Raw genomic sequence first — 26857 nt, forward strand, 5'->3', positions numbered from 1 at the left:
GTGTGTGTTCACTACCCCTTGCTTGATTGCTATAATTTTGAATGAACCGATATTGCACAGCTCTACTGTTAACACAGTGTGCCGTGTAACTGTCCAGTTTTTATCTGCCTCTTGCTTTCTCGCTTTAAGTTTGCCCCGGTCCCCTGTCGTCTCGTTTCCCTAAGCCTGGTCAAGTGCTGCCGCCTAATTAACAAATGTACTGTGGATTAGCGTTAGCAGTGCCTGTAAAGGTTTATTAGCAATCCATTGAGTGAAAGGGGTGGGAGTGACCAGGCTTGGCATCAACAGAAGCCACTCAATCAATACCTCACCCCCACTCGCCCCAAATCCCTCTAACACCCCCCAAAACACCTCCCTGCCTTTTCACACAGATGTCTCCTCACTGGCTCAGTGTCCACTCCCAGACATTAACGCCTTTATATGGACGAATTGAGTGAGGTTATAATGCGGGGTTATAAAAGTTTTCCACTCATTGCTTAATGCAATTAAACTTTTGAAGATAAAACATTGCTTTTGCCTGCATAATCCATTTTGAAACTAACCCAGGCATTTCTTTTCTCTCTCTCTCCAGACATGAACTACTGAAACTGCAAAGAAAAGAAAGTCTTTGTAAAGCCTGAGGGAAGAGCTCTGTCTCATTCCCCGCCCCCACCCTCCAGAAGAAAGCTTCGGAATCATGAAGCCCTCATGGCTGTCAACGTTTTGCTATTCATTTCTCTGGGGGATCATCACAGCATTCCCAGCATCCCCCACGGGGGCACCTTCGGAGGCTGGCTTCACCTTCCGGGTGAAGGACACAAGCCTCACGCACCTAACTGTCCACCGCAGGACGGGCGAGGTGTTCGTGGGCGCCGTGAACCGAGTCTATAAGCTGTCGTCCAACCTGACAGAGCTGCGCTCTCACCAGACGGGGCCCATGGAAGACAATGCCAAGTGTTATCCGCCTCCTAACGTCCGTGCCTGTGTCCACAAGCTGGAACCTTCTGACAACGTCAACAAGCTTCTGCTGGTCGACTACGCTGGCAACCGGCTGGTGGCCTGTGGAAGCATCTGGCAGGGAGTGTGCCAGTTTCTCCGGTTGGATGATCTCTTCAAGCTTGGGGAACCTCACTCGCGCAAAGAGCACTACCTTTCAGGAGCCCGTGAGGCAGATGGCATGGCGGGAGTTGTCGTCGGGGACGATGACGGCGGTGATCCGAAGAAGAAGAAGAAAGGCGACAGCAGGCTCTTCATCGGCGCGGCCATCGACGGCAAGTCTGAGTATTTCCCCACTCTGTCCAGCCGCAGGTTGGTGGAGGATGAGGACAGCGTGAGCATGTTCAGTCTGGTCTACCAGGATGAGTTTGTCTCCTCTCAGATCAAGATTCCCTCGGACACCCTGTCTCTGTACCCAGCCTTCGACATCTACTACGTCTACGGCTTCTCTAGCCGCACCTACATCTACTTTCTCACCCTGCAGCTGGATACCCAGCTTACCCAGATGGACGCATCTGGCGAGAAGTTCTTCACCTCCAAGATCGTACGCATGTGCTCCAACGACACCGAGTTCTACTCCTACGTCGAGTTCCCACTGGGCTGCACCAAAGACGGGGCGGAGTACCGCCTGGTCCAGGCTGCCTACAAGCACCGGCCGGGCAAAGCTCTGGCCCAAGCCCTGGGGCTTTCAGAGAATGAGGATGTGCTCTTTGTGGTGTTCTCCCAGGGCCAGAAGAACCGGTCGAATCCACCCAGGGAGACAGTGCTGTGCCTCTTCACCCTCCACCAAATTAACCTGGCCATGCGCGAGAGAATCAAGTCTTGCTACCGTGGAGAAGGGAAGCTATCTCTACCATGGCTGCTCAATAAGGAACTTCCCTGCATCAACACTGTGAGTGTAGAACCTTGATATCTTTTTTCGCTTCCTTTACCTCCTTAACTCTACATTCCTTATTGGCTATTAATTTTAAAACACTTAACAAATCTAAATCTAAATTAGCCTACTAGGAGTAAACCCATACATGCACCTTATCAGTTTAAGCAATTAACAACTGAAATTGTCCTCGGCTGATAAACGACGGCTTATCTGGTCATCTGTTCTGACCACCTCCCTGTGTCTTCCATATCTGTCCTGATCATTAAGCTAAAGTGCTGAGCAAAGAGGGCTGTAACCTTCTAATTCAAAGCAGAATCCACCACGTAAACCTGCTGTGAGGTGTTACGTGTTCTGATATGATTAGTTTTCAAAGTACAATCATAGACTGGAAACATGGTCTTCAATTGATTAATGAAGGAAGTGAACACATTTCTGGGGTCTCAATGAAAGGTTGGTGAGGGTTTTGAACAACCACAGCCTTTTTTCAGAGTCTAAACAGCCCTGTTCAGAACCTGCCAGGATTCATCACCTGTTCCTTTAAATAAGAAAGAGCCACAACTCAGTACAGTGTGAGGGCGAGGAGCAGAAGCACTGGTTGTTAGCCACATTCGCTTGGTTCTCTTTCTTGTTTTTGTCTTTGCACTCTCGTGGGTCCAGGGCTGTGATTGGTGAGACTCAGACAAGGAGGGGGGACGACACTAACTAAAGTACAGGGGTTGGACAATGAAACTGAAACACCTGGTTTTAGACCACAATAATTTATTAGTATGGTGTAGGGCCTCCTTTTGCAGCCAATACAGCGTCAATTCGTCTTGAGAATGACATATACAAGTCCTGCACAGTGGTCAGAGGGATTTGAAGCCATTCTTCTTGCAGGATAGTGGCCAGGTCTCTACGTGATGCTGGTGGAGGAAAACATTTCCTGACTCGCTCCTCCACAACACCCCAAAGTGTCTCAATAATATTTAGATCTGGTGACTGTGCAGGCCATGGGAGACGTTCAACTTCACTTTCATGTTCATCAAACCAATCTTTCACCAGTCTCGCTGTGTGTATTGGTGCATTGTCGTCCTGATACACGGCACCGCCTTCAGGACACAATGTTTGAACCATCGGATGCCCATGGTCTTACTGGTGCAATGTGAAGTTAATGAAGATGAAACCTCCCACAAGAAAATGACAGGGTGGTCTTGTTTCACAGTGTGTGTGCTGGTAGGCTCCACATCCCCATATTAATGAGCACATGCGCTGAACGAGGGATTATTTTATAAAATGGCCCCAATACAATTAAGACTTTGCCTGATGGAGCTGGTCCTGTGCAGAGTAAAAAGCATGTCGTAGCCAGGAGTCGCTATCTTAATGTACCTTACATCCCTATAATTCAGTTTATGGATGTCTTTTGTAATTTAGAGCATGCTTAAGTATCACTCTGGCCCTGTTTAATCAATAATCTGTTGGATCAATAGTTTACGTGCCCCATTTGTTTGTCTGTTTGTTTCCCTGAAAGGCCGGTTTGCGGATGTCATGTATGATGCTCGGTGACCTCATTATGATCCGATGCAGGCTCATCAGCGAGCATGTGTGTGTAAGAGTAGAGCGTTTAACGCGATTACATGACTTGATCTGCGCTAATGTACCTGTGATGAAAAATCCATGGAAGGTAAACAGGATGGCGAAGCCCGGCTTATCACTCCAGGGGAAAGACGATGGCTGGACGTCAAAGGCTCCACCGCTGTGACATTTGAAACGACTGTATGGTGGATCTAATTTACCTCTGAGTACTGTCTGTAGATTATTACTGTTATAAAAAGATTAAATATTTATCCGCCATAATTGACTGAGGATAGATGAATAACAGCTGCAGTTATGATTTTATATTATTTATTTGCCTTCAAGCTTTGCCTCTGGGCTCCTTTTAAAACGAACTGTCCACAGATCCTTTTCAACAGGATGCTGTTTAGTATATATACGTTGGCGAGGATGTTGTTTTTGGTTGGTCTTGACGGATCCTTTGCTGATTCAAGCTACATCCGAGGGTCTACAATGCCTTTGAGGGAGTTGAGTTATATTTATATTTTATTTTATTGGCTATCGCTAACAATTTCCTGCATAACTCCCATCTTTTGCAGAGGTTAAACATATTTTGATGACCGAGTGAGGGCTGTTTCAGATGCTTTGGCTTGCAAATCCAGACAAGGGAACACACAATAGTGGCTCTACCACTATTGCTTTCCAGAAAGGCCATAACATCAACATAATGTTGCACTCACACCCAGCCAAATGAAGAACTAGGACATGGGAAATGTTTTTGAAAGGGTTTTTTTTTTATTGTTAGCGCAGACAATGATTTGTCTAGCTGTGTAACAGTGCCGTGAACAATGGCACAACACCTCTAAGGCCAGTCCGAGCAGATGGACGAGAAGGAGAGAGAGAGACACACAGAGAGAGAGAGAGAGAGGTAGAGAGAGAAAGAGCCCGATGACCCGCTTCCTCTATAGGAGTGGCTGTGCTTGTTTTTATTAGGTAGCTCCAGGGTTCCCCATGACTGATGCAAATGGGTGCCGGCTTGCTGCAGGGTATTATTAGGCCGTTCTCATGCACAGCAGCGGCCCAGTGCCTCATAACGAGGGTGTGCGTGCTCCTGCCTCGTTTAGTACATTTATCCTTCATACACAAGCAGAAAAACAAGGCTCTCCTATAACCTCACCCCTCCCCATTGTCACTAACTCATACACACACTCGTCCCCCGCAACACCCCCCGACACACCCTACGATCTCTAAGATGGCCACTGGAACAAAGGACCAAGCCAAGGAGGCTGAAGCTTTGAGGACAGGGTACAAATAACCCCCAAAAACTGTCCGGCAAATTACAGCAAATGACTCACCCAGCAAACCGAGATGTGTCCAAAATGGCTGCCTATTTACGATTTAGGACACCTCTCTCGAGTGTCCGAATCCTAAAGTCGAATTAGTGCACGATCAACACAATCTCCCACAGTGCACTTGTACTTTATAGTGGATATCATAGCTTAATACACAAGCTCAATGTGGACCAGGATGCATTGCGAGTTTGTTTGTTACTAAGCAACAGAGAGTCCAAATTCACTTGTGTTTCAAGTGAACTAAATAGAATAGCACACTACTAATGAGGGGTTAGGGAGCCATTTTTCTCACAGCCCCAGAGACAATGGTTGTTGTGTTGAACCTGCATCTGATGTTTGGGGGCCTCATTCTCGCTGTTCTAGAATGTTCTTCTCAGTTCATAACGTTCATGTTGCTGGTGACGGTGTTCAGAGTGATCTTCCCAGTCACACCATTCTGTTACACGCTTCTAAAGTGATTTAAGTCTTCACACTGTTCTAGAATGTTCTTCTCAGTTCATAACGTTCACAATGTTGTTCCTGGTGACGGTGTTCAGAGTGATCTCCCCAGTCACACCATTCTGTTACACGCTTACTAGCCTCAGTGTTCTCTTTATCACACTTCTAGACTGTTTGAAGTCCTCACACTGTTCTAGAATGTTCTCCTCGGTTCACAATGTTTACAACAGGTTTTACATCCACATTGTTCACACCACTCTAATATTTTCTCCACCCATTCTCCCACGGTTCCAGTGTTCTCGTTTACACTGTTCTAGAAGGTTCTCCACTTGTTTGTGAATAATGAAAGCATTGGCCATGTTCTAATGTTGTAAACGTCCCATGTTCCAAATGGCTTATATCGAGTGTCTGGTTCTCGTTCTTGATCGAATGTTGTTTGCTGGGTGATTGTGCTCTGGCCTTGCTTCTGATAGAGGTTTAGCTCCCGTTAGCCCCAGCGTTATGATATACAGCTGTATAAGAGAGACACTGACCTCAGATCAGTGTACAAACGGCAGGAATAACTGCAGGAGCCAGATGCTACCCCAGAAAAATATGCTGCATCACCTTCATCCATGAACATTATAGAGCGTCATTAGTGTCTGAGTTATATCTGCCCCCAGGAGGAGCAGGCTGAGCGGAAGGCTGTAGTGTTAAATCAAACGCCTGGGCGAGGGGATGGCAGGGCATTAGTGCTGCTGATGTCATCGGGAGGGTAGACTGACCTCTGAGGAGAGTGAATCTTTATGCGGGGTAAGAGAGCAAGGTGGAAAAGAGAGGAGAGGAGGGACGGGAGTGACGGAGGAGCCGCTGTGACTGTGGCACGAGGCAGTCGATAGTTCACCGGACGATCGGAGGAGCGGGTCAGCGCTCGATGACATCATCATTAGCCCCTGCGATATCCTGCAGATGTCCGCTAATGCTATTGATTTTGGAATACGTCTTCACAAACGACTCGAACATCAGAAAATGGTGGCTCTCCTCTCCCCCAGCCACTTCCACATTTGTTATACCATTTGTGCCAGTGCTGTGGAATTGTATTTTAAGGTTTTAATTGGAAAAACTACAATTAAGTGTCAAAATCCTAAGGTGATCCACAATAAAAATCCTCTGCAATTGAATATAACACCTGTAGTGACCTGTGGGGTACAACCTCAGTGCCACATTGGTCTGAGAGTGTATTCTAGTCTTTGGGAACCGTGTTCTCCGTGTGTTTGAGAGCTGTTTGCCAAACCTTGGAGAATGGCATTGCTGGGCTCCTCACCGTGAGCTGTGGAGCCGGATGATGTCATGTCTGCTGGATGGGTGTGTGTCAGCGGCGCTGTAATCCCACAGCCCTCCCGCTGAGGGGTTCTCTCCTCTCCCCCACTTCCTCCCTCTGATACCATATCTAGCACTTAAGCTTGTCAACAGAGGCCAATATAACCTCCCAAGGTCAGATTAATTGTCTGTTTCTGCCGCTGTGGCCTTCAGCTGAATGCTCTCCCCCACGTACACTTTTCTCATGTCCCTGCCCTCAGTAAACTTAAATAATCACCCGATTTGGGCTCAAAATGATCTTTTAACCTCCGAATGCAGGGTGGTCTGTCTACAGTTTATAAGTACCTTGGGGTCCTTAGAGGCCTAGCAGTCCTAGTAATCTCCTGGGATAGTGTAGAACTGTCAAAACACATTACAGACAAATGACAAATAATAAGATATGTGTACAGTGTTTGTATACAACTGTATTAACAGTGTAGAGCTGTCACAACATTCCCGACAATAAAAAAAAAGAAGAGGAATCAACGTAAAGTGGTTTTAACACTGTTTTATGTTACAATTTTAAATGTATAATGCACTATAATCTGTGCAAGCCACACTTAAATAAACCAGAAAAATGAAGAGAAAGTGTGCTTGTAAAATAAGCAGAAGTGTGAAGCATGGTTTTTCAGTTTCGCTTCTACAAAACATCTTCAAAACGTGCCATTTGGCCATGGGTGCTCTAACTTCTACATACACCAGTTGTTTTTTATCATGTGCTATCCCTTTTACTCCAGATCTCTAACTGTGACAGTCCAGTATTATTTGAGGTTATCATCCAGTAACTAGTTTTACTGGTTAATAAAATTAAGTATGTTAATAATAATAATAATAATAGTGATCTTAGGTGTCTAAGATTTTACACAGTACTGTAAATATAGGTTATTCTTTCATGTGGAAAACGAACCTAAAACAAAATGGCCGCCTCTGTTTCCTGGCTGCTAACTTGCTCTTGTTTATTTCTCTCTCTCTTATCCCTGTGTTAACCTCCCTCCTTTTGCTGTGCTCCCGCAGCCAAAGCAGATCGGAGATGATTTCTGCGGCCTGGTCCTGAATCAGCCGCTGGGAGGGCTCCGGGTCATCGAGGGAACGCCGCTGTACGACGAACGCACAGATGGCATGGCCGCCGTGGCTGCCTACACATACGGAGATCACTCGGTGGTGTTCGTAGGGACTCGCACGGGCCACCTTAAAAAGGTAAAGCTCTACCAGGCTCCATCTGTGAGCCTGTTCTTTTGGCTTTGGATGCCAGGGAGGAGCAGCCAGCTGTGAGTGGAGGATGTAATGGCTGCTGGATGTTGATAAGATTAGCCTGATTGAATTGAGGTTGTTAGAACAGTGTCGGATACAGTGTCTGACTACATATGGCTGTGGAGGGACCTTCCTAATGTCGCTGTAGTTGGAAGTCCTTGGAATTTCTTGGGGTTTTATTGTACAGCAGGTGACTGGTAGATGTTTATGAGGAATGATTCAAAATACATGTAAATAGAGCTAATGTAAAGATTCCAATACAGCATTGAATGTTGTTTCAAAATGTAAAAATACCACAGATACACCCCTTCACCATTCTTTTCCGTATTGTTTTCGGGAAACCAAACATTTGGGATGTGTCATACCTAAGGATTTACAAAGCTAAGGATTTGTGATGTCAGGTATTGGCTAGGAATTTTAAGAATGTTTGGACTGAACCCATTTATGTTCAGTCAATAACCTGAGAAAGTCTGTGTTTTCGCGCTCCTGAAAGTTCCAGACTTTCTTGGACACAAGGATCTTTTACAGAGCAAAGCCAGTCGGATCACCTCCGAGTCCCGTGTTGAGTGTGAGGTCATCGTACAGAAGCACGGAAGCATTACTAGCTTCGGAAAACTGATCTTTGCAAAAAATCCCGGTGTGTAAGCAGTGCCACAGGTGGCTGAGCGAGTGAATGTCAGCCGTGGCAGAGCGAGCGAGAATGTGCCAATGAAGCTTTAGGGGGGTTGAATTGCATTTAATCCTATCATACTGCTGCACATGTGTTCCTCTGCAAGGAGATATACTGCAACCCATAGAAAGCATCCACCCTTCATTCCGAGCAGTACGCGCACACACACACACATGCACGCACAGCCCGCAAGCAATAATAAAAGTCCACCACCTTATGACTCACCATATCTGTGAGCAGGGAACAGCTGGAGATGTTTAAAGAATAATACGGTCACTGCTGAGTTTATGAAAATACCCCACACAAGTTACAAACTGCATTTTTCCTCTATCTTTCTGAAGCCAGGCTACTGACAGACACACCCGAGTGACTCCAGCTGAGCTGGCGTTCAGGCCACAAGGGTTTGGGACGCGTGCTTCTGTACAGAACCGTTCTATGGACACTGAGACTAATCTCTATTTGTTGCATCTGGAGCATATGTTCACTTGCCACTGATAGTAATTTCACTGCGGTCCCTGTACTCACAGAGCTAGATGTAATCTTGTAAAAAAAAAAAGAGAATACACATCTGGGAACAACTTGTTACACATTTTGAGCTGGATTTGAGCACAATTCACCAGAACCAAAACAACACAGTACACTCTCTTATTTGTTTAGAGGTTTTAAATGTGGACTCTAGTAGTTTCTAGTCATAGATTCTGTAGTTGGGAGTAGTTAACGGACCCGTTGACGTAAACGATTGGCAAGCTAATATCGTATTTACGAGCGTGTTACAAAATCTAGGACTGGGAATGACATTCAAGTCGTTTTGCTTCAGCATTTCAATCAATAACGCAAAGCCAAACAAGCCACCGAATGAAACCTAATGGAAATGTTCAAAATAGGGAACGCTTGTAGGGCTAATCTGTTCTCCATACACACAGCACATATGGAATATGTCTACTTTCCACCTCACAGCCACATCTAACCACATCTGTGCCCAGATTAGATCACGTGACTACACTTTACTTAGAAAACGGCCCCAAAACTCACTTGGAACGGTCTCCAATGGGCATTTAACTCGACACTGGGTTTCTGTTCTCTTATTAAGTACAAGAAGACTCCACCGTTTTTGTTTTCTATACACTGCTGTACACTACAGATGCGGCAGATGGAGATTAGACTCTGTTCCGTTATCCAGAACCATTTATTGAAAGGTGCTGTGGGTAACCAAACATGGTTGTCCTGTGGCAGCACTCCAAAAAGCGAGAGATTGAGCAGCAGGCACTCAGGACCTTCGGGGAGAGAAAAATGAGACAGGGTGGAGTCTCTGGCTGTGGGTTTTCTCTCACTGTAATAAATGGTTCAAGCTGCGTGTATGATAACCTCTGACATACATCAGAGATGGGCGTGAGAGAGTAGAGGCGAAACAGAGAGAGAGAGAGAGAGAGAGAGAGAGAGGAACCCCATTGGCATTTGAATTCGACATTTCTCAGCAACATGCATCTGCGTGAAAAATGCATTTCCGCCGGAGGAGGGTTGCGCAGTTCGTCGAGACAATCTCGCATTAAAGAAATTAAATCCGATAAATTCGATGCGAGACACAGGATGCAGAAGAAATCATTCGGAGAAGCTGACTTGGCTTGGCTTGCCTTGCCGCAGACATAATAATTAAAATGAAGTTGAGTTTTGAGGGGGAGGGGTGGGTGAAATATGCTACAGAGCTGTGTGTTCTGCGTCCAAGCACCCAACAGGGAAATATAAATGTCCTCTCATCCATCCTGGTTTCAGCCCTGAGGCCAAAGGCCACTCCTAAGGGACAGGTCCTGTTTTGTTTTCCGTTCGCGTTATTTATTGGGAGTTTGTGTGTTTATGCATGTTATAATATACCTCCCCGCCACCCACAGCTTTGGGATTCATGATCAAATGCGCAGGTCACGGGCTTTCAGCTGGAGTTTCAGTGATTTTTGGCCGTTTTCTGTTTTGGAAAAAGACAGAAATTAGTGTTTGTCGCAGCGCTTGGTATATTTTTTTGTGCTGATGATATTTTTAAACGCTCTCTCCCTCCATATACGCTGCTTAGCGAATGCGTATCATAATAAACACTCATTGTGTGGTGAAATCTTTGTATTTTCAGCTCGGGGTCTTTGGAATGAAGGTCTTTCTCGCTGCTGTTCTGCATGAGGGAAGGTTCTGGTGCTGCACAATTAATTACGTATTACCTCTTATCACACTTTTAGGCTCTAATAAGCTAATCATAATGGACTGCAATTAATGCATGCTATTCATGAGCAGTGGCACAGCATCAGAATCAAGCAGGTGAAAAAAGGTATTAAAAAAAGTCTTTGTAATTAGGGCTGAGCGACGTGTACCGGTGGTCAATGAAGGAAAATATTATATGACGATACTGTGAGATAATTTCACTAAATATATATCGCATTTTTTAATAGTATTTTTTAAATCCCTGTTGATGAAATAATTAAAAAAAATCAGTCAAGCTCTGCCTAAATTGATTAGACACTGCCCTTTAAATGTTGATGTTATTCAAGGTTATGTCCAGAAAAGTGTATTGTAAAACTCACAGTATTATATTGTTCATTCATTCATTATCTGTAAGCGCTTTCCCGGAGGAAACCCACACAGACACAGGGAGAACACACCACACTCCTCACAGTCAGTCACCCGGAGGAAACCCACGCAGACACAGGGAGAACACACACTCCTCACAGACAGTCACCCGGAGGAAACCCACGCAGACACAGAGAGAACACACCGCACTCCTCACAGACAGTCACCCGGAGGAAACCCACGCAGACACAGAGAGAACACACCGCACTCCTCACAGACAGTCACCCGGAGGAAACCCACGCAAACACAGGGAGAACACACCACACTCCTCACAGACAGTCACCCAGAGTATTATATTATATTATATAACATTGTATTGTCTGCCTTTAGCAACAAACTATATTCCTACAATTCTACGTGTTGAGTCTGGCACATTGTTTACATTGGCCAATCAGTGATAAGACACTTAGCTCTGTTATTATTACCAATATTATTTACATTTCTTTTGTTACATTTCTTACACAACATCCACAGACACACAGCTGTGAACTGGGATTGCTCACACGTAGCTGTCGTCATATTAATATTGATATCTGAATTATATCGTATCGACTAAAATTAAGAAATATATCGTGATATACATTTTGTTCGTATCGACCCGTATTTGACCCAAAGCTGAAGTCTTTTGTGTGTCAGGAACAGTTAGTCCCCTGCGAGGACAGGCAGACTGACGGTTCCGCTGTAAACACAGAAGATACGTGTCTTTTTGTTAATGGTGTTGGATAGTAAATGAAATAATTACATTTGAGTTGTAGAAACCACGACTTCCTATCCACACTGCGGTAAAGAAGTAAAGAGTCCATACAATGAGCCGTTTCACTTCAGCTCTCCCATTGTACAGAAGTTGTGAGAAACTTGTGGAATCCCCTATTAATTGAGTCAGTGATGACTTGTGTTCTTGCGTGCACGTTAAAGCAGCACACCAACTTTTGCCTTCACTGAGTTAAGCGGGCTTTCTGCTGTGTGTACAATTATAAGCCGACTGTGGAATGTTGCCCATATCTGCCCTAATGCAGAGCTAATGCGCGAGAGGCGGGCTGGGGTTTCTTCTGCTGAATTAGACAGCTGCTCTCGGCCTGGTGTGGGGGGGGTGTTTGTGATTGGTTTCATGCTTCTGTGTGGGTGTGTCCAGGGCAAGGTCATTAATCAGAGGATCTGGAGCTGCGGTGAATAAGGATAATGATTTTCATCTCCGTATCTGCAATCAATGAAATGTTCGCTCGCTTCGTTTCCATTGGCCGAGTGCCTCGCGGAGTAGCTGTACTTGTTTACACCAAAAAAACCGAAAGCAGCTCGGGCCGGCCCTCCTTTCTGGAAGGCAAACAAATGGGCTGAGATTATAGATCATGTTTCGCCAAACACTAACACTGTAATAATATTAATGTCTCTCCGGATCATTGAAAAAAAAAAAAAGTCAAATTGACTGAACTTGATTTGGGTTTGTACCTTTTTTTTGTGAAGAAAATAAATGACATGACCACACTTTGCTCAACTTTTTGAAGTTTTTGTTCCAGGAATTTTACCATTTATTCCTCTGTGATAAAACTGGTGGTGTATTACAGTTAATAACACCTTTATTAAACAGATCGGTTAGTCTTTACAAATCTATTTATGTCCAAAATTATGATTAAAAAAACAAAACGTAGCATTTTTGAGATGGAAATTCTTCACTTATATTTGCTCATTATTGTGTAGCTTTAATATTTAATCGTACCTTATCAGGAGAGTAAAGGACCTTCTAAGTGAACGTATAAAAGTATAAAAGTAGCATTTCTACCAGTCATTGAACAGGATTTTCACACTGTGTGAGGATGAATTATGGCGATGATGCGACTGAAATGCAGATGACCTAAATGGATGTTACCCGTAGTGAGCATATTTTATTTATGGAACGTTCAGGTTCAGTACGGCGTTATTTTCAAGTTGTGGAGCCAGTGTTAAAGTGTTACCTGTTCTACTGTGGACTGAAGGGTGCTGGTGTATTCTGGGTAATTGCCTCCTATCTCCCCCTGTGATGGCCTGTTTGTTTTGGCAGGAGAATAGAGAGCGCGGGCTGCTTTTCTCAAGCTGCACGGAAATCACCCAAGAGCCGTTAGTGCTTCCTGTCCCTGCAGGCTGGTGCTAGAGTTAACAGGAACGCAGAGCTCCAGGAGAGAGAGAGAGAGAGAGAGAGAGAGAGAGAGAGAGAGAGAGAGAGAGAGAGAGAGAGAGAGAGAGAGAGAGAGAGAGAGAGAGAGAGAGAGAGAGAGAGAGTACTGTTTTCACATTCTCTTCTATTCAACACAAATATATGTATTTGACTGAGGAAGGGACCTTCTAGTCTCTGTGTGGACACTACAGTTTAATACCCACTGATCAGCATTCCGATATTTTGTAGCTACACCAGACTGTGTGTGGTCGTCAAACTTTCCTCCACCACGCCAAAAAACGGTCCTCCCTCTCCTTCATTTTCCACATTTCATTTTTAACCTCTGCTTAGTCTGGAGGAAGATCTCAAACCTTGCACGCCTCCACTTTGTTGTGCTCCGTGGACTCAATCTGGCTTTAACCCAGTTGGGAGATGTTTCCTAAGCCACTTTTTACTTTTAATTAGTGCGTGGAGATGAAGGCAAAGGGTCAGCTGACAGTAAGTTCGGTTTGAGCAAGCTCTTCCAAAATAGAGTCAGAAGCTCCTGATGGAGACTGACGTTAATACCACAGCCACACCACTAGAGGCACAAACACGGCGTGATTGAAATATTGATCTCCATGTAGCTCCACCTTCATAGAACTCTCACAAAAGCTACATTGACAATACTTATCACAACTACTGACGATATTGAATCTCCAATTTCACATTCAGCTTCCTCTGTAGAGGTGATAGGCCACATGTCTTTGTAATGGAGCCTCCTGCTGCTACTGGGCTCTAAGGCAGGGCCCTCTCCCCCTGAATGTAAAGCTAAATGAAAATAAATAGAAGTCGCTATTTCTCCCTGCACCTGTGCCAGGCGCATGCAGACGGAGCGCTATCTGCAGAGCAACCGCAACAGACTCCCCATAATCTCACCTCTGGGAAATAAACCCAAGGTTGTCAGGTTTTTTTTTTTTATGGAACTGTGCAGCGGTGGAGGCTGTGTAGATGAAGGTATGTGTGTGTGTGTGTGTGTACGCATGTGCACAGGCACGTACCAGTTTCATACGTCTGTATATCACTGTGTTATTAGCGAGGATATATGTTGCAGCACTTGAATCCTTAATAAGGACGCTTTATGTAGCTTTAATGTCTAGCTATTTAGCAACTTAAAGGGTCTCGGGGTAGTTACAGTATATCACCAGATTAAACAGGCTGTATTTAGCCGACCTCCAAGCTACCTCAACCTTGTCCTTCCTTTTCCGGAGGGCGAAAGCCATTGTGTATTTTTATGTGAGGAGGAACATCCCATTCCACATGACAGCGTTTATCGCGTTTACGTTTCATGAAGATAAATAATCCGGCCTGTGATTTCTCATTCGGTGACGTGTTGTAGTTGCAGTGCACTTATAAAGAAGACCTGATTGAAAACAGTAGATTAGATCCTGGCTCTCTGAGTTTCAAGTGACTTATAGGATATACCTTCACTCTCAGGAAAAAAAAAAGGGTATGGTAGAGGTACATTATTGTCAGTAAATGTACAAACATTGTTAATGTACCTTTAAAGGCACAGTAGTGGTTTTAAAGTCCAGTTGTGTTCCAGCTGTGTACTTCACATTTACTTCTCCACATGGAGCGGTGAATATTTATAAGCTTTCATTAAAGAATAGAGATGAAATTAGGTATATGTATCTGAATATGAATATTACAACCTTAAATTCTGCAATTAATATAGAATATGATACAATTAAATTCCCTAAAAGTGTTAAATCTTTACTCTTGAGGGCACCACCACAGTGAGATGTGCTCATATTTACTTTCAGTATTATTTTATGCATGATCAGTTGTATATTGCATAGTTTATTATTATTATTACTTTTATAAGTGTTTATCATCCCTTTTTGATGACAGACATCTCAAAGACACTGAGTGACAGATGTGACAGCACAGTTGCATTGCTTCCACACCGCTCCAGGATCTCCGGGTTCTGGCTTTAATCCCCACCGCTTGTCACTGTCTATGAGACTTTCATTGTGTTCTCCCAGTGTCTGTGTGGGTTTCCTCCAGGTGCTCTGCTTACCTCGCGCAGTCCAAAAACATGGGTCTGACCATATGAAACTGTCCACACGTGTGAGTGACTGAGTGCGTGTATGTTCCCTGTGATGGACTGATGCCTGTCCAGGGTGTGTTTCTGCCTTGTGCCCGAGGATTTGACGTATAAGCTCCGGACAAGATAAGACAGTTACAGAAGGTGAATGAATGAGTTGATATCAGTTCAGTGCTGAGTAATTTGCATTGTGTTCTAGTCTAGTGTCGGAAGTCTATCATTCCGATGGTTAGAGTTTACTAGAGTCTAAACTGTTAGTAATAGACAATTCTTCTGAAAAATAAACAACAAAATTGACTAATATTGGAATAATCTGATTTGTTTTGGGTCCACTGTAGATAAAAAGACCCCACAGGTTGACTACTGTACTGATAACTGTACTAAGAGTTAATGGTAGTCTTTAGGCATATTGAGCAATGACTTAATTGAAGTTCATCGAATCGCTAGCCATCTTAAAGCTCGCCAAGCTTTTTACCTGCTCTCCCACGGCCCACCCACGCCAGCCGCTCGCGCCTGAGCACTCCCATCATATTCGGTTTCAAGTCAATAAATCTTAAGTGGCCTGTACTCGCGCAAAATGAGCATAATAAAGCAAGTCATTTAAAATCCATTTCATCAGGATGCAGTGAAAGGGATTTTTATTGTGCATTGTTTTAGCATCAGCCTTTTTTTTTCAGTCCTCACCGTTTCTCAGCAACAGATCCCATCGTCTCATCTCCCTAGATAAGCCTCGGAGCCGGGTGCCGTCCAGTCAATAGCAAAGAGTAGCATTCGCAACAAGAGGTGGGGCAGAACCCAGGTCTGGTGGCCATTTTGCAGGCCTCTCTCGCCAAGCCCTGATCAGCGTGTGATTGGGCAGGAAATGGAGCTAATTCTGTGGTGTAAATCAGCGAGTGGGGCTCTGGAAAGGCCTGCCGCAGCTGATTTACGAGCCGCCTCAGCCCCTGGTCACGTTTGATCACTACGAAATCTGTTTGCCATAAATCCACTGTCATGAAAAAAGCCAGAGCATTGTGTTGTGTCCGGGGCTGGAACATCCTTCACGACATGCTACATGCAGGACACAAGCGATATTTGGAGTGTTCTTCTTGCTATGTATAGTTCTCCTCATACAAATGTTCTGGACCCTCTGGTAGTTTTTGCACTCAGTTGAGGAAGTGACCTGTGGCAATTTTGCTGACAATAGAATAGGACTTGTGATGTAGCAGAGTTGACTGATTTGATAAAACCCAATGGTTCTGACACTTTGTGCACATCTGTTTTCAGTGTGCTCTGATGCTGTCGCCTGACCACACTATGTTACTAATGTTGCTTATGATGAATGGAGGCTTGGAGTTACCATTTAGCATGATGTCATTGTCATGCTTCAGACTAGAGCCTATAGACTTTCACTGTTAGGGGCAGTAGCATTTTGAACTGAGAATTTAACTTCACTTTTAGAAGTTTGGAGAGGGCTGGACAATATGGCCAGTATTTATATCACGATATTTTTCTTAATTTTGCTCGATACGATATAATTCTGATGTCGATATGAACAGTATAAAATCCACTGAAAAAACAAGAACACACAAGAACCAACAAAAAACGACACCACCATCCAACATAAACCTACTGATCAGTTGTTTTACTGAGAACAACTAATTAAAGGAGTGAAATATGGTGTGCTCTGGCCTGAATGGACCCAAATCCAGTAAGTTTGCCCACCCTTGCTGTATACAGTGGTCCTGTGGCAGTGGTTCTCAGGGCAGAACTGCATCTACAATCTTTCTGTTTCATTCCCCTGTCGTTTCATAAAAGCCCACCCATTCCCACCTAGGAAACAGGTTTTGTGTGCTCTCCTCAGCAGAGTGCTGATTTGTAGTGACAGTTAGATCAGACCCAGCAGGACTGAGATCAGACTCACTGACCCCTCCCGCATAATTCCGCTCGCGATGTATGAGCTTTAAACTGTAGTTTGGCGCAGGCTCATCGATTTCCGACCTTTCGCCTTGTTAAAAATGTCATTGAAATGTCATTGGATTTAATAGAAACTCTTTCCTTTTTGACATTTCAGTCCCCTTTGCCCCAGAGACCAATAAAGCTTAATAAAGCTTTTAAACAGACGGCCGTGCAGCGCCGAAGGCTTTGTGGATCCTGATGCCACTGACTGTGATATTCACCTGCTGCTGAAATTCTTGAGTGGCTTGGCGTTAAAGATTAAGCCTGGAAATAAACTCTGCTGGTCAGTGGATCTCCAGGAGTGGATTAGACGCACCCTAGGGGTAAAACGGTGGAAGAAATGAGGAGGTCTCTTATGTGCTGGTTGTAATGAAAAAATATAAGTAGCACTGATTATAATTTACACAAGACAAAGTATCTGTGATGGTATCGACCTGATATAGTATTATGGTCTGAAAGTACACTGAACCGTTGTAATTAAGACGACCGATAATGTTGGTTGTTGACTGAAATATTACCCAGAGGAAAAGGAATCTCCTTAATGTCTTTGTAGTTTTTCCTAGAAAACTGAGCTGGGGCGGAAAACCAAAGGAGACTTTAGCATTAACCTCCTGCTGCTCAAATGTGTCTCCTGAGATAAAGCCCTCTGAGCTTTAGTGGAGATCTCAGTAAAGTCACACACTATGCTCAAATGAAGTAAACTTCATCTTCCTATGTCTACTTCTTGTCTCACACAATTTCTCTTAAGGATCTCCGTTATGTCTCACGAGCTACTGCAGAGCAACCTATGAGCAATACAATTTCCCTCTTGGTAATTGTTCTTATGTCATATTTTATGTCACGTTTAAAATATTAAAACGATACTAATTGTGTAAATATTGCGGAGCTAGCTATAAACCAAGGCACTAAACGTAGCAGTTTATCACAATTTTAACTGTTGCTAATAAACTGCGTGGTGTGAGGCCTTTATAACAAGCGATATTATGGCCCAATATATAAGTCCCACCATACTATCACAATCAATATCTACAGTATAGTATCCATTTTTATCACTTGACGGTTGATTAGTAGTCTCAGCTCAATAGAGAACCATTCCCCACTTACTTACAGTCAACAGTCCTGGGTCAGGCTTCTCCTCGACTTATAAAAGATTTATCATTTCTCCAAAAGAGGAGCTTGCAGGAACTTGCTGCTGTATCCATATTAAACACTTGTCTTAAGGTGGATTATGCTCACCTCTGTCATGAACCCTAAATCCTCTTTTCTGTGATCTGTTTGCCATGCCTGTAGAGTTCAGAAGCCCGTGCTGTGAGCGTTTAGCTGTGCCTGGGCTTGCGTGGACTGAAGTTGGATTTTACAGCAGACCAGCGAACAGGGTGTGTGTGTGTGTGTGTGTGTGTATGTGTGTGTGAGTTCCAGGTGTGGCTACTTTAGCCATTGCATGATGTTAGTGCTACATCTCCCAGCATAATCTCTTACTTTTTTAGTATTGTCTTTAATAAATACCATCTATTTCATTTATGTTAGCACTGATATATGCTATGGGCGGCACGGTGGTGCAGCAGGTAGGTGTCGCAGTCACACAGCTCCAGGGAGCTGGAGGTTGTGGGTTCGATTCCCACTCCGGGTGACTGTCTGTGAGGAGTGTGGTGTGTTCTCCCTGTGTCTGCGTGGGTTTCCTCCGGGTGACTGTCTGTGAGGAGTGTGGTGTGTTCTCCCTGTGTCTGCGTGGGTTTCCTCCGGGTGACTGTCTGTGAGGAGTGTGGTGTGTTCTCCCTGTGTCTGCGTGGGTTTCCTCAGGGTGACTGTCTGTGAAGAGTGTGGTGTGTTCTCCCTGTGTCTGCGTGGGTTTCCTCCAGGTGACTGTCTGTGAGGAGTTGGTGTGTTCTCCCTGTGTCTGCATGGGTTTCCTCCGGGTGACTGTCTGTGAGGAGTTGGTGTGTTCTCCCTGTGTCTGTGTGGGTTTCCTCCGGGTGACTGTCTGTGAGGAGTGTGGTGTGTTCTCCCTGTGTCTGCGTGGGTTTCCTCCGGGTGCTCCGGTTTCCTCCCACAGTCCAAAAACACACGTTGGTAGGTGGATTGGCGACTCAAAAGTATCCATAGGTGTGAATGTGTGAGTGTGTGTCGCCCTGTGAGGGACTGGCGTCCCCTCCAGGGTGTATTCCTGCCTTGTGCCCAATGATTCCAGGTAGGCTCTGGAACCCACCACGACCCTGAACTGGATAAGGACATTGATGTTCAGTTTTGCATATACAGCTTGTGTAATTCCTCAGAAGTATTGTCAATTGAATTAGACTAGGGCTGGACGATAATTCAATATCAATATTTATCGCAATATAAAAAGTTTCAATAACAATTATATGATATAATTAATATTTTCAATAGTTGAATATACATTATTTACAGTATCTGTCACTGACTGGCGGTCATTACAGGGCGCTCCCGTCAGTTCAACGCACTTGATTTTAAAGTTAATTTAAAACATCAATATTGACAAAACCAAGAGGTTGTTGTTTGATGATGTCATGTTGTTTTCAGTTCTTGGCAGTTTTTCTGTGGCTTATTTATTGTTCATATTGATACATCGTCTTGACCGAAATTAATATATATATTGTGATATAAATGTTGGCCGTATCGTCCAGCTCTAAATTAGACTAAGCTTCTGAAAAACAAACCTTAATGAAATTCAGAATTTCTCAGCGAGCCTCTCTTACAGCAGTGTGCTGCTGAAGTCAGACAGCAACAATTAGTTTACACACAGCACAAGACTTGCGATTAAGATACAAGTGTTGGCCGTGGCTGCGGCAGGGGCTCGGGAGCGAGGGGCACACAACAGAGGAAAGTGAATAATAGCCATAATCTGCCCACTGAAGGGACAGCAAGCGGCGAGCCACGAAAAAGACCTGACAAAACAAGAAACAGAAATAATAGATAATTTTCCTGCTCTCCATGGGCTTTCAGAACCAAGCAGCCTCCTCTGAGGAAACATATTACTGAGAAAGATGCACAATAAAAGGATGTAGCTGTAATAAAATGAGTGTACACCATGCTTGATCAAAGTGAATGCAGATAACTAGTAAAGAACAGACTCTGTTATAAATACTTAGTGTATTATTCATTCATTGTGGCTTCTTGCTGTTCCCAGACAAGGACCCGTAGTGTTTTTGATGTAAGCAAAATGTATAACGCCCCCGTTCTGGTGGAGTGTGGTGTGTTCTCCCTGTGTCTGTGTGGGTTTCCTCCAGGTGGCTGTCTGTGAGGAGTGTGGTGTGTTCTCCCTGTGTCTGCATGGGTTTCCTCCGGGTGATTGTCTGTGAGGAGTGTGGTGTGTTCTCGCTGTGTCTGCGTGGGTTTCCTCCAGGTGACTGTCTGTGAGGAGTGTAGTGTGTTCTCCTTGTGTCTGCGTGGGTTTCCTCCGGGTGATTGTCTGTGAGGAGTGTGGCGTGTTCTCCCTGTGTCTGCGTGGGTTTCCTACGGGTGACTGTCTGTGAGGAGTGTGGTGTGTTCTCCCTGTGTCTGTGTGGGTTTCCTCCGGGTGACTGTCTGTGAGGAGTGTGGTTTGTTCTCCCTGTGTCTGCGTGGGTTTCCTCCGGGTGACTGTCTGAGGTGGATTGGCGACTCAAAAGTGTCTGTAGGTGTGGATGTGTGAGTGTTGCCCTGTGAAGGACTGGTGCCCCCTCCAGGGTGTATTGTGATATAAATTTTGCCCGTATCGTCCAGCCGTAGGTCATCCATTGTATTTTCACATCATATTGTCTGGTATAAAGCCTACAGTTTTGTACAGAATGTTTTGGCCACGTAATAGAGTGTGTGTTATTGAATGAAACAACAGCAGTTTACATTGTGACAGGTAATTCATAACTCTGAGACAGTTGTTTATATATGATCTGCCATCCCTGTTTGATCATTAGAAATTGATGAAGAGAAATAATAAATGATCCGCCGCTCTATATTCTCTTTCACAGCCAAGGTGCCTCGGCTAAAGGAGATGCATAATTGCTGGCTGCTGATCCTGCGAGTGGTTTAAGTGCCAGTGCTCGGCCCCCTCTTTTTTTCCCAAGCCTCTGCATCCAAACTAATCACTTTAGCCGGGCGCCCTGGCTGACACAGGTACGAGCTAATGAACAGGAGTGCTCAGGGCTCTGGGGGGCCGCATCAGGGGGCTCAGCCGCTCGAAGGGCTGCCTGCCGTGTCGCCGCGGCCCTTATCTGCTTGTTTCCTGTCATAATTTAATGGGAGTCTCTGTAACTTCGTTAAAGGTCAGGCTGGAGTCGCGCTCATGAATAGGCGTTTGGCGGTTAAGAGGCCAGCTTTTAAGCACCTGTCTGCGGCCGGCTGGGCCAGGCCCAGGCTCTGGACAACTACCTGCGCCCCTGAATGCTGATTAAGGAAGTAGACGGTCTGGAGAAAACATCACAATCATGTGATGTATTCAAAAGTATTGACACGCTGAAATCAATTCACCACCTTTTATTCTGAACAACAAATAGCAGTACAGTGTTTACTAATATAAATAAAGACGCTGCAGTCTTGTTTGTCTCTTTGCCTTTTGTAAACCTGTACAAATCAAGTGAGATTAAGATGGTGATCATTGTATTTAGGTCCCTATTTAAGAGGCATGTTTACACGGGGAGAACACACCACACTCCTCACAGAGAGTCACCCGGAGGAAACCCACGCAGACACAGGGAGAACACACCACACTCCTCACAGACAGTCACCCGGAGGAAACCCACGCAGACACAGAGAGAACACACCACACTCCTCACAGACAGTCACCCGGAGAAAACCCACGCAGACACCGGGAGAACACACCACACTACTCACAGACAGTCACCCGGAGGAAACCCACGCAGACACAAGGAGAACACACCACACTCCTCACAGACAGTCACCCGGAGGAAACCCACGCAGACACAGAGAGAACACACCACACTCCTCACAGACAGTCACCCGGAGGAAACCCACGCAGACACAGGGAGAACACACCACACTCCTCACAGTCACCCGGAGGAAACCCACGCAGACACAGGGAGAACACACCACACTCCTCACAGACAGTCACCCGGAGGAAACCCACGCAGACACAGGGAGAACACACCACACTCCTCACAGACAGTCACCCGGAGCGGGAATCAAACCCACAACCTCCAGGCCCAATGTGTACTTTGACCTTATATCTGTATTCAAAATAGTGAACAGTGGTATTATTAATCGTGATAACGATATCGTATTGATATATCGTCCACCCCCAAGGTGCCCACATCGCAGGTGGTGATGGCAGTGTTGTGCTTCTCCTTCGCTTCTTTACAGTGGCTCTGGCAGAAGGAAAGGAGCCATGTCTCTTCTCTCGGCCACCTAAAGTTTGACAGAAAATAATGTGTCAAATCCCCTCCACCTCTCTTCTACTAGCGTGCGACTGACAGACGCATTTTATCATTCACTTCTCATCCCGCCGCTTCTCAATTTCCGCCCGGTCTAACCCCGACGCTGTAGCTAACCTCCGAGGCTGCGCTGCCAAAAATGAACCATTAGATTCCCGGCCCTTCCTCAGCCTCGTCGCCACCCTGCCCTCAGCCAGCACTCTGATTATAACGCCTAATAAACTCACCCTGTGTCTTAGTCAGGAATGTACACACAGGCTCTCTGAACGTACACCACTATTGTTTAAATGTATAGAATGTATTTAACCATGGGAACTCATGTCAGTCGTATTATAGATGGAGACTGATGTATACAAGGCCTTTTTACACAAGGCTTCTTACTCAGTAAGCACATGGGCTACAGTACAACTGACAAAGTGGCTCCTAATTTATAGTTTATAAGTATGTAATACCAGTTTAAACCTGCTGGCAGGTCCTGGTTATTTAATGTCTGTAATCTGATCAATTATTCCACATTTTTCAGAGACAGTGTATATCCAATCTGCCATCAGCTTGTGTTATTTGCTCTTGCACCACAGTGTGCTCTGCTGCTGGAGGCCATTATCTGCAAAGAAGCAAGACAGCTGATTTACGATCCTGCGCTGAATGACCACTCTGTCCCTGCTAATTTTTAAATTGAGGGGGTCTCCAAGAAATTCCTCACGAAAATCGTCCCGTCGTCACATGTCCCGATTAGGCATCAGTTATTTAATAAAGGACCTCATAAAGAAGGGCTGTGTGTCCAAGCCGCTGGCACCGTCCCACACACACACACACACACACACACACACACACACAGAGAGAGAGAACACAAAGGCGTTACTTAACCACTGACAGAGTCCACCACATCTGCCTGACTTTCACTCTTAAGGCTAGGGCACAGCAAACACCAAACAATCAAACACTTACAAATCCAACAATAACATTCATAAATGGCAGCAAACATCAGTAAATACAGCCCAGCTCCAACTCTCCACATTAACCATCAGCTCCAACAACTACCATCAGACTCCAGTGACCACTACATCACCAACAACACACACCAGCGAAGGAGGGAAAACACCACCTGTTCTGTACTGTGTTCTCCCATTTCACTCGGTTCTACAGTGTTCTCCCATTTCACTCTGTTCTACAGTGTTCTCCCATCTCACTCTGTTCTAGTGTTCTTCTATCTCAATTTGTTCTAGGGTGTTCTCCCATTTTACTCGGTTCTACAGTGTTCTCCCATTTCACTTGGTTCTACAGTGTTCTCCCATCTCACGCGGTTCTACTGTGTTCTCCTATCTCACTCTGTTCTAGGGTGTTCTCCTAACTCATTCTGTTCGACAGTGTTCTCCCATCTCACTCGGTTCTAGGGTGTTCTCCCATTTCACTCTGTTCTAGTGTTCTCCCATCTCACGTGGTTCTACTGTGTTCTCCCATCTCACTCTGTTCTACACTTTCTTTTACAGTGTTCTACCTGTTCTAGTGTTCATCTGTTCACAAAGTTCTAGAGTGCTAAAGTGTTCCCTGTTCACTCTGTTCTAGAGTACTCTCCCCACTGACTTTTTAATCTAGAACCCCCCACCCCAATTTCCACACTTGCTTTGTTTCACCCGTGCTTTTTCTAAACATTCCTGAAAGTCCTAGCAGCTGTAGCTTGGAGGTCTGCTTGGCTTTTAGCAGCAGAAAGCCCCTCGGAGCTGCTAACGTGGGGAATGCAGCAGTATCTCTGCAATGTGAGCTAGAGAAAGCTGAGCTGTGTGAGCTTAAACTGCAGCACACACACACAGGGAGCTCGTGCTGTTTGGGACTGAACGCTTTGTAACGTTAAACAAAGTTCCTGGACAGATTTCCTCATAGATACTCTCTTCATCCCAGCGGCTGGGGATTTCTCAGAGTAATGCCCTGAATATGGCGTACTCACAGAGGAACACAAACTGTCATAAAGCCCGAAAAAGCATTTTGTCACTGTCCAGCTTTTACACGTCTGAAAATACCAGCTGCAGTTTACACAGTGTGAACATCTCATGATGAATGACCAATGAAAAATGCTTCCAAACGACTTGGAAACCAATCTCTTGCAAACAGCGTACGCTAACGCTAAAGGGGTACTTCGGTCTCAAACTGGTGTTTACTGTTATTTCTCGTGTTGTGCAGCATTTTTGAAACTTAGCCTTAAAAACCACATCGATTTGAATGGGTTTCATAGTTTTATATTGCTTTTATGTTTTTGTCCAAGCAAGCTTTACAACGATAGCGCGAGGCACCGTTAGCCTAGTTAGCGTAGTTAGCCTAGCCACAGACCCGTATGCTAATATATACAAGCAACAACTTTTACTTTCTTAAAAATATTAAAGATCTTTTTGGTTCAGTTTTCTTAGCAAGCAACTCAAATGTTTTTAATCGTGTGTGTGTGTATCTTTAATGGCACTGCTAATAAAAAATTTAGAACAAAGGTGCCCTTAAACTATGGGCAGCCATGTTGTGGTGGTTAGGGAACTGAGCTTGTAACCAGAAGGTTGCCGGTTCGATCCCCAGAGCCGGCAGGTCATGACTGAAGCGCCGTGAGCAAGGCATCTAACCCCCCCAACTACTCCCTGGGCACCGAGGCTAGGGCTGCCCACTGCTCCGGGCGTGTGTGCTCACTGCCCCCTTAAATGCCCATATTTAGAAGCGGGCCGTAGACTTGTAACAAGGAAAATCTCCCTCCGAAGACAAGTGTGGCATAAGACAGTTTACAACAGAAGTAGCAGTGTTTACTTTTTCGAGAAGTTCGAGAGCCTTTTGGAAAGACAACAATATTTAGAAGAACAGATTTTTTAGTGGAATTCAGGCTCTAAAACCGCAGCGAGATGGTGGTCCTTCACAGCGGCCGGTCGCAGTGGCGTGTGGATGTGTGGGATCAAAAACGGTCGTTTATGCTTTTTTTTTTTGTTTTTTGTTCCGTTCTCGCTGTGTTGACGGGAGCTTTCGCGCCTGTCTGGCATGCCAATAATGGAAAGCAATCTGCTGCGAGTGTTTAGATATGGATATGGTTTGTCCAAGGTAATTAGCTTTGGCTAACTCAGGGGATCAAGTCAGAGGCAGTAAAATAACTGGAAGAGACAGATGGCGGAAAGCCTTGTCTCTCTGCTCCGCGCCCCCCATACGACAACAGCCACCATCAATTCCGTATCAAATGGGCACGTTGAAGCCTGAGTTCCAGCGGTGGACGGGGAAAAAAAACTGTCCTGACGCGGAATGGGCTTCAATAAAAACAGTCACCAAAACGGAACGGCTTCCCGTGTCTGATTTTACGTTTATTTATTTAGGTTTTTTTTTTTGGTGTGTGTTTGTGTGTGTGATAATCCCCCCCCCCTCGCCCTTGTTCCACCACCGCCGCATTTTTTTCTTCCCTTTTCAATACATAGTAATGAAAATTGTGAAATTGGTTTGCTGGTAATATTTCCATTCTCTTTCCTTTTCTGTAGGAATTTTCCAGCCTCTGAAATGCGTTGGACACACTCACAGCCATAGCAGAGCTAACCAGATTTCAGGGAAGCAGGGAAATGAGGCCATCCCTCAGATTTTCTGTTCCTTAGCAAATTTTCTAATGCCAAATCTTACACCCCACTACAAAGAGGTAGAAAGGGAGGGGTTGGGGTGGCAGTGGGGGGGGGGGGGGGGGGGTGAGATGACACAAGAAAGAAGCAACAGAAACCGTAAAGCTAACAAACACAGAGCTGGAAATACACTCTGGATTCCAGCTCCTTGCCTCCATTTTGTCTACAGAGAGAGAGAGAGAGAGAGAGAGAGAGAGAGAGAGAGAGTGAGAGAGAGAGAGAAAGAAGACAGAGAGAGAGAGAGAGAGAGAGAGAGAGAGAGTGAGAGAGAGAGTGAGAGAGAGAGAGAAAGAAGACAGAGAGCAGAAGTTAATGAGAGAAAAGCAGATGTAAGAATGAGAGAGAGAGAGAGAGATGGAGATATGGAGAGAGAGCAGACAGGAGAGCGAGGAGCGAGCGCTGCTCTTTGTGGCCTGTCCTCATGTTTGATGTGAAAGCTGAAGGATTGTGGATTCATATCTGAGCAGGACAGGGGCAGGGGGTGAAAGTGGATTTTTTCACACAGCGTGTTTGTGGCCAGGCACCTGGAACTGGGTCATTTTTACTGAAATAATCAAAAAAAGGGAGGCATGAGGAGAGCTGAGGGTGAGAGGGATAGTGTGTGTGTGTGTGTGTGTGTGTGTGTGTGAGAGAGAGAGAGAGAGAGAGAGACAGACA

General features: G+C 45.0%; 1 protein-coding gene across 2 annotated transcripts in view; it reads left to right on the top strand.

Annotated features, from left to right (window-relative positions):
• Positions 1 to 26857, top strand: part of plxna3 (plexin A3) — a 587367-nt gene that overhangs the window by 12960 nt on the left and 547550 nt on the right. For both annotated transcript variants that reach the window (XR_010795288.1, XM_066643219.1), the window contains exons 2-3: positions 572 to 1867; positions 7525 to 7707. Coding sequence is in view for 1 of the 2 variants with exons in the window: in XM_066643219.1 (XP_066499316.1) it covers positions 677 to 1867; positions 7525 to 7707 (1374 nt within the window). In the remaining variant the exon portion in view is untranslated. The remainder of the gene's footprint in view (positions 1 to 571; positions 1868 to 7524; positions 7708 to 26857) is intronic.

This window comes from Hoplias malabaricus, chromosome 14, assembly GCF_029633855.1.
Source record: "Hoplias malabaricus isolate fHopMal1 chromosome 14, fHopMal1.hap1, whole genome shotgun sequence".
NCBI classification, from domain to species: domain Eukaryota; kingdom Metazoa; phylum Chordata; class Actinopteri; order Characiformes; family Erythrinidae; genus Hoplias; species Hoplias malabaricus.